Source organism: Procambarus clarkii, chromosome 25 (assembly GCF_040958095.1).
Source record: "Procambarus clarkii isolate CNS0578487 chromosome 25, FALCON_Pclarkii_2.0, whole genome shotgun sequence".
Taxonomy (NCBI): Eukaryota; Metazoa; Arthropoda; class Malacostraca; order Decapoda; family Cambaridae; genus Procambarus; species Procambarus clarkii.
In genome coordinates, this window is record NC_091174.1 from 14,412,409 (window position 1) to 14,432,408 (window position 20,000).

Sequence of the window (20,000 nt, forward strand, 5' to 3'; positions counted from 1 at the left end):
CAAGCAGCGACCTCTGCCCTACTTACGGCTCACAAAGCACAAGCAGCGACCTCTGCCCAACTTACGGCTCACAAAGCACAAGCAGCGACCTCTGCCCAACTTACGGCTCACAAAGCACAAGCAGCGACCTCTGCCCAACTTACGGCTCACAAAGCACAAGCAGCGACCTCTGCTTTACACATAATAAAGCTGACAGTGTGTACTCTTACCAGGCTTTACTGCTGTCTTGCTTTACTGTACAGGAACCTAGAAGAAATTTTCCTTCCTGTACAGGAAGGAAAATTAATAACTTTTGCACACAAAAATATTATCATCTTTGGCCGCATATACAACTAAAAAATAATTGGTGAAGGTTATCTTGAGATGATTTCGGGGCTTTAATGTCCCCGCGGCCCGGTCCTCGACCAGGCCTCCACCCCCAGGAAGCAGCCCGTGACAGCTGACTAACACCCAGGTACTTATTTTACTGCTAGGTAACAGGGGCATAGGGTGAAAGAAACTCTGCCCATTGTTTCTCGCCGGCGCCTGGGATCGAACCCAGGACCACCGGATCACAAGTCCAGCGTGCTGTCCGCTCGGCCGACCGGCTCCCATAGTGCCAATGTTGACCCACAGATCCACTGAGGGTTGGCAACCCACAGATCCACTGAGGGTTGGCAACCCACAGATCCACTGAGGGTTGGCGACCCACAGATCAACTGAGGGTTGGCAACCCACAGATCCACTGAGGGTTGGCGACCCACAGATCCACTGAGGGTTGGCGACCCACAGATCCACTGAGGGTTGGCAACCCACAGATCCACTGAGGGTTGGCAACCCACAGATCCACTGAGGGTTGGCGACCCACAGATCCACTGAGGGTTGGCAACCCACAGATCCACTGAGGGTTGGCAACCCACAGATCCACTGAGGGTTGGCAACCCACAGATCCACTGAGGGTTGGCAACCCACAGATCCACTGAGGGTTGGCAACCCACAGATCCACTGAGGGTTGGCAACCCACAGATCCACTGAGGGTTGGCAACCCACAGATCCACTGAGGGTTGGCAACCCACATTGATTAGAATTTAAAATGACTATCAGTGAGGCGGAGAGAAATTTGCTGCTTATACAAAGCGACGATATATGAAGAATATTGCCACCGAGACGTAGCAACACAAGATTATTTTAGTCTTAGGAAAAGGGGGTTCCTTCCTGGGCTTCGGTAGCTAGGGTGAGTTGACAGTCTCCTGGACCCTTTACAGCCTGGCTGTAGGCCTAGTTAAGGTGGTTATTTCAATAGGCGAGTTTGTTTACGCATTTGTTAATGTTGTATGTTATTCAATTTGGGTGTGATGACTTGTTGATGGTGGAGTGAATGGTTGTTGGTGGAGTGAATGGTTGTTGGTGGAATGAATGGTTGTTGGTGGAGTGAATGGTTGTTGGTGGAGTGAATGACCTCTGGTGGAGTGAATGGCCTCTGGTGGAGTGAATGGCCGCTGGTGGAGTGAATGGCCGCTGGTGGAGTGAATGGCCTCTGGTGGAGTGAATGGCCTCTGGTGGAGTGAATGGCCTCTGGTGGAGTGAATGGCCTCTGGTGGAGTGAATGGCCTCTGGTGGAGTGAATGGCCTCTGGTGGAGTGAATGGCCTCTCCCTCCATCCTCCTTCACTTACAACAACCTTTGTGGTGTTATTTTTACAGCGCGGCTTTGGAGTTTTTTTTTTTTTGCTTCTTCTTACACTCTAGGACCAAAATATGCCGGGCCAAAAAGGTCTGTTTTTCTTAGCAAGTTGCCTATTCCTCATCTGTTTTTATTCCGATATATTTGTGCGCTCATTTGATAATTAGCATTATTAACACCTATAGATAAAAAATATAATATCTAATTACAGATGTCATTGTTTTCGATGCTAGTTGATGATTGATGAGACACCGAGAGACGTAAGCAAGCAAGCAAGACGGTCGGTAAGACACCGATCGTCTTGCTTGGTTACGAGTTCCTCTTAAGATCCAGGGAGAGAGAGTGACGTGAGCAGAGTGACGCATAATGCAGAGTGACGCTCCCGGTCACTCTACGTAACGGTAGACCCAGTAAACTGAGTCAGCATCACCGCTTCTCCCTCTCCCTCCCTCTCTCTCCCTCCCTCTCCCTCTCCCTCCCTCTCTCTCCCTCCCTCTCACCACAGGGTATCAATAGCACTTAGCAGTAATAGTGTGCGCCCGGTGAATGCTCTTGTATTTAGGGTAAGTATGATTGTATTGTGTTGGCTTCAGGATCCGCCTCTACCTAATGGTCAGCCTGTCACGTGGCTCATATTAACTACTCCATAATACACACTATCCATTGATGACTCGCTCCTTACCTATTACTTGCTTTATCAAGTGAATGACTATTGTTACATTAAACACACAAGCCCAGTTTGTAACTGGGTTACAAGCCCAATTTGTAACTGGGTTACAAGCCCAATTTCTGACTGGGTTACAAGCCCAGTTTCTAACTGGGTTACAAGCCCAGTTTCTAACTGGGTTACAAGCCCAATTTGTAACTGGGTTACAGGCCCAGTTTCTAACTGGGTTACAAGCCCAATTTCTGACTGGGTTACAAGCCCAGTTTCTAACTGGGTTACAAGCCCAGTTTCTAACTGGGTTACAAGCCCAATTTGTAACTGGGTTACAAGCCCAGTTTCTAACTGGGTTACAAGCCCAGTTAGACTGGGTTTGCCTAATAAGCCGAGTTTTCCTAAAGTTCTATATTTTCTAACAAAAAATTCTTATGAAATGATTAAACTATCCTTTATATTATATATGAATATTTTTTTTTAATTTGAATTAAAACTAACATAGAAATACGACCAGACCTAACTAAACCTACCTAACCTAACCTAGCATTACCTAACCTAACCTAACATTACCTAACCTAACCTAATAATACCTAACCTAACCTAACATTACTTAACCTAACATTACCTAACCTAACCTAGCATTACCTAACCTAACATTACCTAACCTAACATTACCTAACCTAGCCTAACATTACCTAACTTATCCTAACATAACTAAGTTAATAAATCACTGGCTTAATATTATATAATAATATTAATACAAATAAACCAATTGGATTTTTTTTAAATAACGAAAATCACTTTGAATAAAAGGCAAATCGGGCCTTTCATAGTATAGGACAAGTAGTACGCTCTGGCTATTAGGTACGGCATATTATATATATGTATGTAAATCACGAAAATTATTTCAAAACATTTCATTTTACGAAGGGAAATCATTTCCTTCTGAAGATTATTAATATACGAAAATACTTAAGGAAATTCCTGTTTCAATTCTTCCTCCGTGGTCTGACACTGTCACATATATATATATATATATATATATATATATATATATATATATATATATATATATATATATATATATATGTGATTATATATATATATATATATATATATATATATATATATATATATATATATATATATGTCGTACCTAGTAGCCAGAACGCACTTCTCAGCCTACTATGCAAGGCCCGATTTGCCTAATAAGCCAAGTTTTCCTGAAATAACATATTTTCTCTAATTTTTTTCTAATGAAATAATAAAGCTACTCATTTCATTATGTATGAGGTCATTTTTTTTTAATTGGAGTTAAAATTAACGTAGATATATAACCTAACCTAACCAACCCTACCTAACCTAACCTAACCTATCTTTATAGATAAGGTTAGGTAGCCAAAAAAGTTAGGTTAGGTTAGGTTAGGTAGGTTAGGTAGTCGAAAAACAATTAATTCAAGAAAACTTGGCTTATTAGGCAAATCGGGCCTTGCATAGTAGGCTGAGAAGTGCGTTCTGGCTACTAGGTACGACATATATATATATATATATATATATATATATATATATATATATATATATATATATATATATATATATATATATATAACCCTACAGTCATATTAATAGTGTGAGGGAAGAGAGGAAAAGGGGAGAGTCGGACACATTAGATAAATAGGTTATTTTTTTACCATCTCTCTCTCTCTCTCTCTCTCTCTCTCTCTCTCTCTCTCTCTCTCTCTCTCTCTCTCTCTCTCTCTCTCTCTCTCTCTCCCTCTCTCATCATCTTTCACCATCATCACTCATCATCACTCACTATCTTTCACAGTAATATCTTGTCATCGACTCTCACTCTTTATCATCCACTCAATCTCTTTCTCGCTGGCGCCTATGTCTTCCTTATTTGTACTCTCACCCTGCTCCCCGTCACTCTCACCCTGCTCCCCGTCACTCTCACCCTGCTCCCCGTCACTCTCATCCTGCTCCCCGTCACTCTCACCCTGCTCCCCGTCACTCTCATCCTGCTCCCCGTCACTCTCATCCTGCTCCCCGTCACTCTCACCCTGCTCCCCGTCACTCTCACCCTGCTCCCCGTCACTCTCACCCTGCTCCCCGTCACTCTCACCCTGCTCCCCGTCACTCTCACCCTGCTCCCCCGTCACTCTCACCCTGCTCCCCGTCACTCTCACCCTGCTCCCCGTCACTCTCACCCTGCTCCCCGTCACTCTCATCCTGCTCCCCGTCACTCTCATCCTGCTCCCCGTCACTCTCACCCTGCTCCCCGTCACTCTCACCCTGCTCCCCGTCACTCTCATCCTGCTCCCCGTCACTCTCACCCTGCTCCCCGTCACTCTCACCCTGCTCCCCGTCACTCTCACCCTGCTCCCCCGTCACTCTCACCCTGCTCCCCGTCACTCTCACCCTGCTCCCCGTCACTCTCACCCTGCTCCCCGTCACTCTCACCCTGCTCCCCGTCACTCTCACCCTGCTCCCCGTTACTCTGACCCTGCTCCCCCGTCACTCTCACCCTGCTCCCCGTCACTCTCACCCTGCTCCCCGTCACTCTCACCCTGCTCCCCGTCACTCTCACCCTGCTCCCCGTCACTCTCACCCAGCTCCCCGTCACTCTCACCCTGATCCCCCGTCACTCTCACCCTGCTCCCCGTCACTCTCACCCTGCTCCCCCGTCACTCTCACCCTGCTCCCCGTCACTCTCACCCTGCTCCCTGTCACTCTCACCCTGCTCCCCGTCACTCTCACCCTGCTCCCCGTCACTCACCCTGCTCCCCCGTCACTCTCACCCTGCTCCTCCGTCACTCTCACCCTGCTCCCCGTCACTCTCACCCTGCTCCCTGCCACTCACCCTGCTCCCTGTCACTCTCACCCTGCTCCCCGTCACTCACCCTGCTCCCCGTCACTCTCACCCTGCTCCCCGTCACTCTCACCCTGCTCCCCGTCACTCTCACCCTGCCACTCATGCATTAAGAGTTTCACTCTACTACACGCTGGAGCACTCTGCTCCACCACGCTCCTCACTATGTCGCTCCTCCCTTAATTATTGTAGTGTTCTCTACTCTCTCCCCCTTCCTCACTCTCTTTCATTCTGCTGCACCCCTTTTTTTCCTCAAGCCTTCTGTTCTCCAACACACACTCTCTCCAACACCCTCCAACACACCCTCTTCTCCTACACCACCTCTTATAACTATATATTCCCTTCTCCTCCACTCTCTCCTCTCCACTCCCTCTCCTCTACAGTCCCCCCCCTCATCTCCAACACTCCTCCACCACTCCACCATAAAACCCTCATGACCTTTCATACTGGCTGACTCCCACACCTTCCTGCGTGCTGATGGTCCTTGCTAGAGCGGTGAGGGCCAGGGTGAGGGCCAGGGTGAGGGGGCAGGGTGAGGGGGCAGGGTGAGGGGGGCAGGGTGAGGGGGGCAGGGTGAGGGGGCAGGGTGAGGGGGCAGGGTGAGGGGGCAGGGTGAGGGGGGCAGGGTGAGGGGGCAGGGTGAGGGGGCAGGGTGAGGGGCAGGGTGGGGGTGCAGAGTGAGGGGGCAGAGTGAGGGGGCAGGGTGAGGGGGGCAGGGTGAAGGGGCAGTGTGAGGGGCAGGGTGAGGGGGGCAGGGTGAGGGGGGCAGGGTGAGGGGGCAGGGTGAGGGGGGCAGGGTGAGGGGCAGGGTGAGGGGCAGGGTGAGGGGCAGGGTGAGGGGGCAGGGTGAGGGGGAAGGGTGAGGGGCAGGGTGGGGGTGCAGAGTGAGGGGGCAGAGTGAGGGGGCAGGGTAAGGGGGCAGGGTGAGGGGGCAGGGTGAGGGGCAGAGTGAGGGGGCAGAGTGAGGGGGGCAGGGTGAGGGGCCAGGGTGAGGGGCCAGGGTGAGGGGCCAGGGTGAGGGGCAGGGTGAGGGGGCAGGGTGAGGAGGCAGGGTGAGAGGGCAGGGTGAGGAGGCAGGGTGAGGGGGGGCAGGGTGAGGGGGGCAGGGTGAGGGGCCAGGGTGAGGGGGCAGGGTGAGGGGGGCAGGGTGAGGGGCCAGGGTGAGGGAGCAGGGTGAGGGGGGCAGGGTGAGGGGGGGCAGGGTGAGGGGGGCAGGGTGAGGGGGGCAGGGTGAGGGGGGCAGGGTGAGGGGGGCAGGGTGAGGGGGGCAGGGTGAGGGGGGCAGGGTGAGGGGTCAGGGTGAGGGGGCATGGTGAGGAGGCAGGGTGAGGGTCAGGGTGAGGGGGCAGGGTGAGGGGCAGGGTGAGGGGGCAGGGTGAGGGGGGCAGGGTGAGGGGGGCAGGGTGAGGGGGCAGAGTGAGGGCGGGCAGGGTGAGGGGTGCAGGGTGAGGGGAGGCAGGTTGAGGGGGGAAGGGTGAGGGGCAGGGTGAGAGGGCAGGGTGAGGGGGCAGGGTGAGGGGGCAGGGTGAGGGGCAGGGTGAGGGGGCAGGGTGAGAGGGCAGGGTGAGGGGGGCAGGGTGAGGGGGCAGGGTGAGGGGCAGGGTGAGGGGGCAGGGTGAGGTCACAGGGTGAAGGGCAGGGTGAGGAGGCACGGTGAGGGGCAGGATGAGGGGGCAGGGTGAGGTGACAGGGTGAGGGGGCAGGGTGAGTGGCAGGGTGAGGTGACAGGGTGAAGGGGCAGGGGGAGGAGGCAGGGTGAGGGGGCAGGGTGAGGTGACAGGGTCAAGGGGCAGAGTGAGGAGGCAGGGTGAGGGGCAGGGTGATGGGGGCAGAGTGAGTGGTAGGGTGAGGGGGCAGGTGAGGAGGCAGGGTGAGGGGGGCAGGGTGAAAGGCAGGGTGAGGGGGCAGGGTGAGGGGGCAGGGTGAGGGGCAGGGTGAGGGGGCAGGGTGAGGGGCAGGGTGATGGGGGCAGGGTGAGGGGCAGGGTGATGGGGGCAGGGTGAGTGGTAGGGTGAGGGGGCAGGGTGAGGAGGCAGGGTGAGGAGGCAGGGTGAAGGGCAGGGTGAGGGGGCAGGGTGAGGGGGGCAGGGTGAGGGGGGCAGGGTGATGGGGCAGGGTGAGTGGTAGGGTGAGGGAGCAGGGTGAGGAGGCAGGGTGAGGAGGCAGGGTGATGGGGGCAGGGTGAGTGGTAGTGTGAGGGGGGCAGGGTGAGAAGGCAGGGTGAGGGGGCAGGGTGAAGGGCAGGGTGAGGGGGCAGGGTGAGGGGGCAGGGTGAGGGGGCAGGGTGAAGGGCAGGGTGAGGGGGCAGGGTGAGGAGGCAGGGTGAGGAGGCAGGGTGACGAGGCAGGGTGAGCGGGCAGGGTGAGGGGGCAGGGTGAGGGGGGCAGGGTGAGGGGGCAGGGTGAAGGGCAGGGTGAGGGGGCAGGGTGAGGGGGCAGGGTGAGGGGGGCAGGGTGAGGGGGCAGGGTGAGGGGCAGGGTGAGGGGCAGGGTGAGGGGGGAAGAGATAAAACAGCGAGGTTAGGAACAAAACTGGAGGGAGCGCCAGAGAGGGGAGTGAGAGATAAGAAAGAAAAGGTAGAGGAGAAATAAGAGAAGAGTGAGTGAGGGAGAGAAGTGAGCGAGGAGATAAATAATAGATAACAAAGGAAGGGAGGAGAGAAGGGGCGCTAAAAGAGAAGAAATGCAGCAGGTTGAAGTCAGGGAAGAAGGGAAAATTGTGGAGAGAGAGAGAGAGAGAGAGAGAGAGAGAGAGAGAGAGAGAGAGAGAGAGAGAGAGAGAGAGAGAGAGAGAGAGAGAGAGAGAGAGAGAGAGAGAGAGAGAGAGAGAGTGAGAGAGAGTGAGAGAGTGTGAGAGAGAGAGAGAGAGTGAGAGAGTGTGAGAGAGAGAGAGAGTGTGAGAGAGAGAGAGTGAGAGAGAGAGAGAGAGTGAGAGAGAGAGTGAGAGAGAGTGAGAGTGAGAGAGAGTGAGAGAGAGAGAGAGAGAGAGAGTGAGAGAGAGTGAGAGAGAGAGAGTTGTACAAACACATGAAGGTCATGGTTGGTCTTAGGGAGGTCGCGTCCCTCATAAAAACACCTCCTCTGACCTCATAACCTTCTCCCCCCCCCCTCCAGACTCCTCCCTCCTTCCCTACCCCCCTCCCCCCTCCAGACTCCTCCCTCCTTCCCTACCCCCCTCCCCCCCAGACTCCTCCCTCCTTCCCTACCCTCCTCCCCCTCTCCAGACTCCTCCCTCCTTCCCTACCCCCCTCCCCCCTCCAGACTCCTCCATCCTTCCCTACCCCCTCCCCCCTCCAGACTCCCCCCTCCTTCCCTACCCCCTCCCCCCTCCAGACTCCTCCCTCCTTCCCTTCCCCCTCCCCCCTCCAGACTCCTCCCTCCTTCCCTACCCCCCCTCCCCCCTCCAGACTCCTCCCTCCTTCCCTTCCCCCCTCCCCCCTCCAGACTCCTCCCTCCTTCCCTACCCCCCCTCCCCCTCTCCAGACTCCTCCCTCCTTCCCTACCCCCCTCCCCCCTCCAGACTCCTCCCTCCTTCCCTACCCCCTCCCCCCTCCAGATTCCCCCCTCCTTCCCTACCCCCTCCCCCCTCCAGACTCCTCCCTCCTTCCCTTCCCCCCTCCAGACTCCTCCCTCCTTCCCTACCCCCCCTCCCCCCTCCAGACTCCTCCCTCCTTCCCTACCCCCCCCCTCCCCCCTCCAGACTCCTCCCTCCTTCCCTTCCCCCCTCCCCCCTCCATACTCCTCCCTCCTTCCCTACCCCCCTCCCCCCTACAGACTCCTCCCTCCTTCCCTACCCCCCCTCCCCCCTCTCCAAATTCAACAGGTCTATATACTTACCCATCATACCCTCCCCCGTAATGTACACACACTCACACTCTTCTATAATGAGAGGTTTCTGATAGATTGCACCGTGGAGGCTCCTGTGGGCCAGACTTCACTCTTCTGTATGTGACAGGAGGTGTTGCTGCCCCTTGTGGCTATCTGTACGGGAGGATCCCATCCACTTGGCCTGGACGGTAGAGCGACGGTCTCGCTTCATGCAGGTCGGCGTTCAATCCCCGACCGTCCAAGTGTCTAACTATCATTCCTTTCCCCCGTCCTATCCCAAATCCTTATCCTGACCCCTTCCAAGAGCTATATAGTCGTAATGGCTCGGCGCTTTCCCCTGATAGCTTCCCCTCCCTTCTGCACGTGAGGGCGTGTAATAATGTGCAAATTCAATAATTGTTTTTTTTTGGGTACATGACGTCGGTACTGGGGCTCGTCTAGGCCTACCCTATTAGGCTAATTTCTGAATTTTTCCTGGATACAAACCACAACAGTTGTCTAAATCCCGGGTAGTTACTTATTGCTAAGTGAGCAGAGGCATTAAATGAAAGGACAAGTAGCCAATTGTTTTTGTCCTGTCCAGGGATTGAACCCGGGTTTTTCGATTGTAAGCCCATGGCGTAGACCACTCTGCTATAGGCAAATGAGCTAGAGGTTACTCATACGTGAGAGGATTAATGTATACGAATAAGTATTTTTAGTGAGGATTACAGCATACAAGAAGCATTTGAGTGTGGATTACAGCATACAAGAAGCATTTAAGTGTGGATAACAGCATACAAGAAGCATTTAAGTGTGGATAACAGCATACAAGAAGCATTTGAGTGTGGATAACAGCATACAAGAAGCATTTAAGTGTATTCATGCATTTCTTTCCTTCTGCAAAATATTCATTCCCACGGCATCAGTGTGTTTGTCAACCTGTTCCTTTGTGTATATTGACAGTCTGTGCATGTATTTTGACAGTATGTACGTATATTTTGACAGCCTGTACGTGTATTTTGACAGTATGTACGTGTATTTTGACAGCCTGTACGTATATTTTGACAGTATGTACGTGTATTTTGACAGCCTGTACGTGTATTTTGACAGTATGTACGTGTATTTTGACAGCCTGTACGTGTATTTTGACAGCCTGTACGCGTATTTTGACAGTATGTACGTGTATTTTGACAGTATGTACGTGTATTTTGACAGTCTCTACGTGTATTTTGACAGTCTCTACGTGTATTTTGACAGTCTCTACGTGTATTTTGACAGTCTCTACGTGTATTTTGACAGTCTCTACGTGTATTTTGACACCCTCTACTCGTGTTTTGATAGTGTATATTTTGATAGTGCGCGCATGGATAGGCGTGACAATTCACATGTACAAATTCGCTTTAGCAATCTACATGTGTGAATTAGGTCATATAATGGTTAAATGTTTAAATGTGGTGGTTTTTAAATGGTTATCAATTCAATTGTGTTGATTAAAACGATATAGTAATCATGGAATTTTTTAAATAGTTATTATTTAGGAGTAAATATGTTCACCTTACAGGGAAAATATAACATAAATTTTTAAGTATGAGGGGAATTTAATCGTGTATGGTTCAGTTAATCATGATCTTAACCCTCTTTTAGTACGACTTCCCGCCAAACACACACCGAAACTACGACGTTGGTACAACGTTCGAGCAAGTTTTAACACCTCCTAACCAGTTATAACAACCAATATAGCAAGTTGTAACAACGTTCTAATACGTCATAAACACGTTAAGCCAAAATGTAACAACTTTATTACACGTTGTAACAAGCGGAAAATAGAGACAGTTTCGGTTTGTGTTTCCAGGGTTAAGCCCCTTTGAGGATGATGCTGTGAGCATCATCCTTATATGAGAACTTATATGAGCAGCAAATCCTCCTAAAGTTTATAGTACATATAGCAACTATTTGATCAGTCTTACTGATATATGCTGCTGGACCCACACGACACAGTTCATGTTTTGTACTGTTGGTTACGTGGAGTCCCAGAAAAAAGCTGAAATCCAAAGGTAAACATCCCTATAGGCCTATAAATGCAACATATTTGTTCTATATTTGGACTAAGATAGCGTTTATTAGGCCTAAGAGTGCTTGGACAGGTTAAATGTTCTCTAGTTACTTTTTTAGATATAATTGAATGCCATTTTGGCGATTTTTTTTACCAAATAGTTGCTATAATTTCCATCATTTTAGAACGATGGCGTCCCCAGAGGCCACCCAAATATCTAGGTGATGAAAGCAGTCCAGGTAATACGACTTATTTTGCACGTTATGGTCCCCCAACGTGCAAAATACAGAGTACTATGAAAAGAACCGGCTCACAGATATCCTCGTATTCTAGGCAGGTTATGTTAGGTGGGTGACTTTTGTTCGTGCCTTTCTGATTAGGTTAAGACGTTATATTTTGTACGGGAGCCGGTCGGCCGAGCGGACAGCACACTGGACTTGTGATCCTGTGGTCCTGGGTTCGATCCCGGGCGCCGGCGAGAAACAATGGGCAGAGTTTCTTTCACCCTATGCCCCTGTTACCTAGCAGTAAAATAGGTACCTGGGCGTTAGTCAGCTGTCACGGGCTGCTTCCTGGGGGTGGAGGCCTGGTCGAGGACCGGGCCGCGGGGACACTAAAGCCCCGAAATCATCTCAAGATAACCTCAAGATAACGTTGTGGCTGCACGAGAGCACAGAGTGCTTTCACTCTATTTCTTAACATGAAGCTTTAGTATAATAAGTAGCCTCTTGAGTTCTTGAGTATGATATTCCAATCTTTCAGAATGATAACGCATGAGTATACTTTTAATCGTTGAGTATGGTGACTCACCGCTTGAGTATGCTATTTAAATCCTTGTGTATGATAGCTGACAACTTTGTATTATTTTAACATATTTTGTAAAATATTTAAGTATCTGAAAGTGCTAATTGATCGCTTGAGTATAATACTTAGAACTTTGAGTATAATATTTAACCCTTGAATATGACACTTAGCCCTTGAATATGACACTTAGCGCTTGAATATGACATTTAGCGCTTGAATATGACACTTAGCCCTTGAATATGACACTTAGCCCTTGAATATGACACTTAGCCCTTGAATATAACACTTAGCGCTTGAATATGACACTTAGCACTTGAATATGACACTTAGCCCTTGAATATGACACTTAGCGCTTGAATATGACACTTAGCGCTTGAATATGACACTTAGCACTTGAATATGACACTTAGCCCTTGAATATGACACTTAGCGCTTGAATATGACACTTAGCGCTTGAATATGACACTAAGCACTTGAATATGACACTTAACACTTGAATATCATTCTTACCGGTTGAGGATGAACTTAAACCCTCGAGGATGATAATTCCTTGGTTAAACATTTTAAGCATTAAGAAGTCAACTTAATATCACTGCTGTAATAGCTTTTATGACTAAGAAGAATAAATTGAACCTTTCCCAATTTCCCAAACAACCCCGCACTACAATCCAAGGCAGTTTATCAAGAGCAAGTTCTGTAATCCTTTATGACTATATAGCACTTGGAAGGGATGCTAGGGCAGGATAGCAGCTGGAAGGGATATCAGGATATAATAATGGAACAGCGCCCATCCTCTTGGACCATCGGAGATCGATTTCAAACTCTTTAAGCAACAAGACAGTCGCTCTACCGACCACTCCAAGTCGATTGGACCAGGATCCATACTTTGAAATAATTAATAAAGTTCCACTTCACATTTTCTCTATATATTCCTTTATGGGGTATATTCCAAAGAGATATACGCTCAAAAATTCTTAGTGAAATATAAATACGAAATATTTAAATCCAAGATCGTATTCATGCATTTCTCAGAAGGAAAACAGTCTCCAATAAATCATCCCAGGCACAGATGGTCTAAACTATCCAATATGGCACGTGGAAAACATATTTGTTTCCCTCCTGCTCCTGTATTTCCAATATAACTTTGTTTCCACTGGGTCACAAGAAGCCAATATGTCGATGGTTTCAGCTATGCAGGAGAGAGATGGGTGTTAAGTCGTCACTATACACGAATATTGAAATACTGTTTCTCGCGGCTCTGGTGGGCACATCCTGGGGATTATTGATGGCTTGGTGATAACTTGGAGAGAGAGAGAGAGAGAGAGAGAGAGAGAGAGAGAGAGAGAGAGAGAGAGAGAGAGAGAGAGAGAGAGAGAGAGATATGAGAATGAGAGAGAGAGTGATATGAGAATGAGAGAGAGAGAGAGATATGAGAATACTGATGAAGGATAACAACATTTAGCTTGCAGTTTCATTAGGAAAATCAATAACATTCCTAATGAACCTTCGTCTTAGTTAAAGAGAGAGAGAGAGAGAGAGAGAGAGAGAGAGAGAGAGAGAGAGAGAGAGAGAGAGAGAGAGAGAGAGAGAGAGAAAGGGAGAGAAGGATGACAAGAGGTATGGAAGAGAGCAACGAGGGAGGAGAGTAAGAGAGGTGACTCTATTCAAACATTAAAATTGAGAAGTTACACTAGTTAGAACAATAATTTCGTGAAGTATTAAGTGTTGAGCAAAAGCTCTTTGGGTCAATGAAATTTTCACCACATTCCTCAAGACTTGTCCCCCCCTCCACCCCCCCCCTCCCAGCACTAAACATTCGGTAGAAGAAAATTCAGAATACCTTGAAAATGGTTAGAAAAATACAAACTAAAAAAAGGATTATGATATAATTTACATAAAAAGAGCTAGGAAGTAAAGATGTACCGGAGCATAGAGGGAGAGTCCTAGCATATACAACGTATATTCAAAGTATGTTTAAGGAATTTAAGAACACACGTAGGGAAATTTAAAGAGTATATAGAAAGTCTTAAAGAACACGTAGGGTATTTGAGCGCGTATATAGGAAGTTTCAGAGCAAGTATAGGAAGTTCCAGAGCTAGTATGGGAAGTTTCAGAGCAAGTATGGGAAGTTTCAGAGCTAGTATGGGAAGTTTCAGAGCTAGTATAGGAAGTTTCAGAGCTGGTATGGGAAGTTTCAGAGCTAGTATAGGAAGTTTCAGAGCTAGTATAGGAAGTTTCAGAGCTAGTATAGGAAGTTTCAGAGCTAGTATGGGAAGTTCCAGAGCTAGTATGGGAAGTTTCAGAGCTGGTATGGGAAGTTTCAGAGCTAGTATAGGAAGTTTCAGAGCTAGTATAGGAAGTTTCAGACCTGGTATGGGAAGTTTCAGAGCTAGTATGGGAAGCTTCAGAGCAAGTATGGGAAGTTTCAGAACTTATACATGGATTATGTGAAAGTGTATAGGAAGCCCTATAGAACGTATGCGGGGAGACTTAGAGCGTATGAAAGGAATCCCAGAGCGTTCATAAGGAGTGTTAATAACACACAAAGATGATATAAAAAGACCATATAGCAAAAATACAAACCATGCCATTTGGCCCTAGCTGGTGGAACAGACCAATCACAGCTTCAAATCAACGTTTAGTCTCTCTGCTCGTCGAGAAACATCGACTATACAGCCCCCAAAATATTTACTTTTTCCATCTTTCACGTAACATTCTATATCCCCTTCCGTCTTCCCTTCCCTTCTCTCCCTTCCTTTGTATTCCTCCTTGTCTTTGCTCCCTCACTTCCCCCTCCCTTATCTATCCTCCTCCTCCCTCTCCCTCTCCCTCTCCCTCTTTCTCTCTCTCTCTCTCTCTCTCTCTCTCTCTCTCTCTCTCTCTCTCTCTCCTGGTTTTCCCCTCTTTTCCATCCCCCCCCCCCACGCCTTCCCTCCCTCCCGTTCCTCTCACCAGCGTAACATGTTCAGCTCACACGCCCCCTAATGTGGCACGTCACAGGTGGTGACGTCCCTGGTAACTGTGTGCTCCACACACCTGTCACCACACTCCCCCGGGGGCTACAACACTTCCCCCGGGGGCTACAACACTTCCCCTGGGGGCTACAACACTTCCCCCGGGGGCTACAACACTTCCCCCAGGGGCTACAACACTTCCCCTGGGGGCTACAACACTTCCCCCGGGGGCTACAACACTTCCCCTGGGGGCTACAACACTTCCCCTGGGGGCTACAACACTTCCCTCGGGGGCTACAACACTTCCCCCGGGGGCTACAACACTTCCCAAAACACAAGGGGCACACGCACAAGGGGACTCAGGTGGAAACTGAGTGCCCAAATGAGCCACAGAGATATTAGAAAGAACTTTTTTAGTGTCAGAGTGGTTGACAAATGGAATGCATTAGGAAGTGATGTGGTGGAGGCTGACTCCATACACAGTTTCAAGTGTAGATATGACAGAGCCCGATAGGCTCAGGAATCTGTACACCTGTTGATTGACAGTTGAGAGGCGGGACCAAAGAGCCAAAACTCAACCCCCGCAAGCACAACTAGGTGAGTACACACACACACACACACAAATACATACACACACACACATACACACACACACATACACACATACACACACACACATACACACACACACATACACACACACACATACACACATACACACATACACACACACACATACACACACACACATACACACATACACACATACACACACACACATACACACACACACACACACACGGGCTCTCGTGTGAATATAAAGAACTGTGTGTGGAGTGTAACCTTAATTAAACAATACAAAAGCTTAAAAGAATTGATCTACATACAGAACTCTTTGTTGTAAGTGGATCCTATTACCAGTGTTGGTACTCGTCTTCCGCTCTCTCTCTCTCTCTCTCTCTCTCTCTCTCTCTCTCTCTCTCTCTCTCTCTCTCTCTCTCTCTCTCTCTCTCTCTCTCTCTCTCTCTCTGTCTGTCTGTCTCTCTCTCTCTCTCTCTCTCTGTCTCTCTCTCTCTCTCTGTCTCTCTCTCTCTGTCTCTCTCTGTCTCTCTCTCTCTGTCTCTCTCTCTGTCTCTCTCTCTGTCTCTCTCTCTCTCTCTCTCTCTCTCTCTCTCTCTCTCTCTCTCTCTCTCTCTCTCTCTCTCTCTCTCTCTCTCTCTCTGTGTCTCTCTCTGTGTCTCTCTCTGTGTCTCTCTCTGTGTCTCTCTCTGTGTCTCTCTCTCTGTCTCTCTCTCTGTCTCTCTCTCTGTCTCTCTCTCTGTCTCTCTCTCTGTCTCTCTCTGTCTCTCTCTGTCTCTCTCTGTCTCTCTCTGTATCTGTTGTTTTGCTATGCCTTTTTCGCTTCTGTTATTCTTCCTTTCTTTACCAATTTCTGCATTTCTCTGGTTTAACTCAAAATTTGTTCTCCTTTATTTTTCTAATTTTAGTTTTTGTTCGTTTTCTGATTCTTCACTTTTCTAATTCTTCTTTTAGATTATATTCTCGTTACTTTAGATCATGTATTCTCGTTACTTTCTTTTTACTGATTTCTGCGTTACTTTCCCTGATAGCCCCAAGCAACGTTACGAGCCCATCGGCACCTAAATACTGGGTTGTTACCCTTTCCCTACAGAGAGGAAAAATCTGTCTATTTTTCTACATTTTCCAACTCTTATGTGTAAGGTCTTCGGTGATTGGTCGGGTTTGTATAGGACGGGCTAGGAACTTCTAAGGCATTTCAAATTTATATGGAATGAGAAAATGAGGTGAGGGAGGGAGGGATGAAGAGGGAGAGAAGGAGGTGGGAAGGAGGTAAAGAGAGACGGGGAAATTGATGGAGGGTTTGAGATATTGGGTTAACGCTAAGCAATGGCAGCGCTGATGTTACTAGGTCAATGTTTACACCCATGATACCTAAGGTTAATATATTCACCTATGATGCCCAAGTTAATATATATTCACCTATAATACTGCATTTAAATGTATATCTACTGACTAAAAATAAAATTGTTTCAGCAGAATCACTTCTGCTGATCGTTTTTGGTTACGTAAGATTGGTTAACAAATACTAAACTGAGGACAAGTGAGGTGGTTCCCACGGGATCTGGTGGCATCTCATCTCATTGAACATCTTTGGGATAGCGTTGTTATAAGAGAAAATAAATAAATGCAATGAACAAATTATAATTGATGTACTGTTGTAGGATTCATGTCCGACCACTTAAATCCTAACACAGATCTGAACCCATTAAGGGGGTTTTCTCCTGGGATGCTGCATTCTCCTACAACTTATAATTGATGAGGTTGCAGCATCCGGCCCTCAGTCGCTGAGCCTGATAATCACACAGCTTAAAACCGGCAAGGTCTTAGGCTTGTTTATCCGTCTTAATGATTAGACAAGCGTCAAATCTGAAGTGATTTTTGCCTCAGCAGACGCTTCTATACCTCCAGGTAGGCTATCGAGGCCTTTGTTCACTAGTCCTCTAATGACCGTCAGGGTTAGTGTGCTTCTATGTTATCTAAAGCGCGGGAATTTCGAAGTTCTGGTTATGGCATATGGAGTATGTAATTATTGGAGACTTACACACAGCAGAATATTACATTATCAGGTGCGAGATGTAATTATGACTCTCTCTCTCTGTCTCTGTCTCTGTCTCTCTCTCTCTCTCTGTCTCTGTCTCTCTGTCTCTCTGTCTCTCTGTCTCTCTGTCTCTCTGTCTCTCTGTCTCTCTGTCTCTGTCTCTGTCTCTGTCTCTGTCTCTCTCTCTCTCTCTCTCTCTGTCTCTCTCTCTCTCTCTCTCTCTCTCTCTCTCTCCCCACTCTGTCTCACTGTTTCAGTCTTCCTCGCTCCCTGGACGGACGTGAGTGGATAGGCCTGGCCCGGTACCCCATCCGAGCCTCTGGTGGTTGCCATCCCTAAGCAAGAAGTTTTTATATGTATCTCGCTACTTCCTCTTTATCTAATTCCTGTCCACTTCCGTCACCAAACCCTTTCTTCCTCTCTCTCTCTCTTTCCTTTTCTCCTCCCCCATTTCTTTTCTCTCTGCCATCTTTTCTTTTTTATACTCCCATTTTTCTTCCCTCCTTCCTCATCATCTGGTTTTCCCTCTTCTCCCACTGAACCTTTTCCTTTCCACCTTGAATCTCTTCCTGATTGCGTCCCTCACGATCTATCCTCAAGTTGACCCCTTCACTACAGCTTTCCGTGCACACTCCCCTCCCTTCCCACTTCAGTGTATCCCTCTTTTACCTCCTCTCCCACTCAGTCTCTCTCTCTCCCTTTTCCTTCTTTCCCTTCCCTCAGTAATCATGTTTTCTATTCATAGGATAGTCATTATCAGCGAAAAACTGTTAAATCGCTGACATGTTTTTTTCCCAGTGGGTTTGTCTTAGAGTTTCGGTGAGCACGTTATTGATGGGGGGTTTATGTGGGGTTATGTTTGGGGGGGGGGGGTGTTTATGTGGGGTTATGTTGGGGGGGTGTTTATGTGGGGTTATGTTGGGGGGGGGTTTATGTGGGGTTATGTTTGGGGGGGGGTGTTTATGTGGGGTTATGTTGGGGGGGTGTTTATGTGGGGTTATGTTTGGGGGGGTTTAAGTGGGGTTATGTGTGGGGGGGTGTTTATGTGGGGTTATGTTGGGGGGGGTGTTTATGTGGGGTTATGTTGAGGGTGATTATGTGGGGTTATGTTGGGGGTGTTTATGTGGGGTTATGTTGGGGGTGTTTATGTGGGGGTTATGTTGGGGGGTGTTTATGGTGTTTAGTTAGGAGAAAGATTTATAGATTTTTTAGTCAAAGTGTGTGTGTGTGTGTGTGTGTGTGTGTGTGTGTGTGTGTGTGTGTGTGTGTGTGTGTGTATGTGTGTGTGTGTGTGTCCGTCCGTCCGTCCGTCCGTCAGTGCCACAGCGAGTGTGTGTGTGTATATAATGGATTCAACCAGTTAATGGTTCAACAGGTCTGACCGTTCGCCATCCTTAAATGAAGCCGTTAACGCGGGTGATTACTTGGCCTCGGAGATGAGTCGTGACCCCTAGACCCAACCATCAATACCTTGACCTTTCTTGCTGGCGGAACTACTCTAGTTTTCCAACCTGGTGACAGTCAGTGTCGTTATATACCCGCGTGTTTGACCTCTGACTGACCCGTTTCATGGCGCGATTTTGTACTATTTCCAACGTGAAGATACATTTCTTTTAGGTGTGGGCACCGCTGCATATTCCTGTTATGGTCTGACATACGTTAGGGAAGGTAACTCAGCATTTCTCCAAATATGGGCTTTAACAAGATGCTAAATCGTGCTAACAATGAATTTCATTCCGTTGCTTTACAGTTTATGCTGATCCCTGGTCGTTGTATATTTACCCATGGTCGTTGTATGTTTACCCATGGTCGTTGTATATTTACCCATGGTCGTTGTGTGATAACCCCTAGACGACGTTGTATGGTACCTCAGGGTCATTGTATGACCCTTATAGTCGTTGTATGGTAATCCCAGGTCGTTGTATGGTAATCCCAGGTCGTTGTATGGTAATCCCAGGTCGTATAACCCCTGGTTAACAATGACTAGGGATTATATAACAACCCCCTGGTCGTTGTATAACCTCTGGTCATTTAACAAATCCACAAGGGCCGTGACGAGGATTCGAACCTTGGAACGTTCGAATCGAGGTTCGAGGATTCGAGGTTCGAATCCTCGTCACGGCCCTTGTGAATTTGTTCACATGATGCATCACGCTATTGTGATTCGTGTGTGTTCTGCTCGTTGTATGATAACCAATATAGTCGCTATATAGCTAGCCCTTATTATCTTGAGATGATTTCGGGGCTTTTTAGTGTCCCCGCGGCCCGGTCCTCGACCAGGCCTCCACCCCCAGGAAGCAGCCCGTGACAGCTGACTAACACCCAGGTACCTATTTTACTGCTAGGTAACAGGGGCATAGGGTGAAAGAAACTCTGCCCATTGTTTCTCGCCGGCGCCTGGGATCGAACCCAGGACCACAGGATCACAGGTCCAGCGTGCTTAACTCACATTCATCATATATTCTTAAGATTTTCACATATATAATGTTCCGTCTGCGTGTGCTTGCTCTCTCTCTTTCCTGTGTTTTATCCTGTGGTATTTCTTTACTTCCATCTCCGTCAGCC

The 20,000-nt window shown here is 48.4% G+C and overlaps 2 protein-coding genes across 3 annotated transcripts in view; both read left to right on the forward strand.

Moving 5' to 3' along the window:
* LOC123756344 (uncharacterized) overlaps nt 1–20,000 on the forward strand; it is a 402,241-nt gene that overhangs the window by 72,087 nt on the left and 310,154 nt on the right. The gene's annotated exons all lie outside the window — the stretch shown is intronic.
* Nucleotides 10,032–10,424, forward strand: LOC138368381 (uncharacterized). Its single transcript, XM_069330909.1, has one exon. It carries the CDS (start codon nt 10,032–10,034, stop codon nt 10,422–10,424), a length of 393 nt encoding a protein of 130 aa, XP_069187010.1.

Coding starts and splice junctions, on each gene's coding strand:
- LOC138368381 (XM_069330909.1), top strand. CDS start 10,032: ATGTACGTGTATTTTGACAGCCTGTACGTATATTTTGACAGTATGTAC.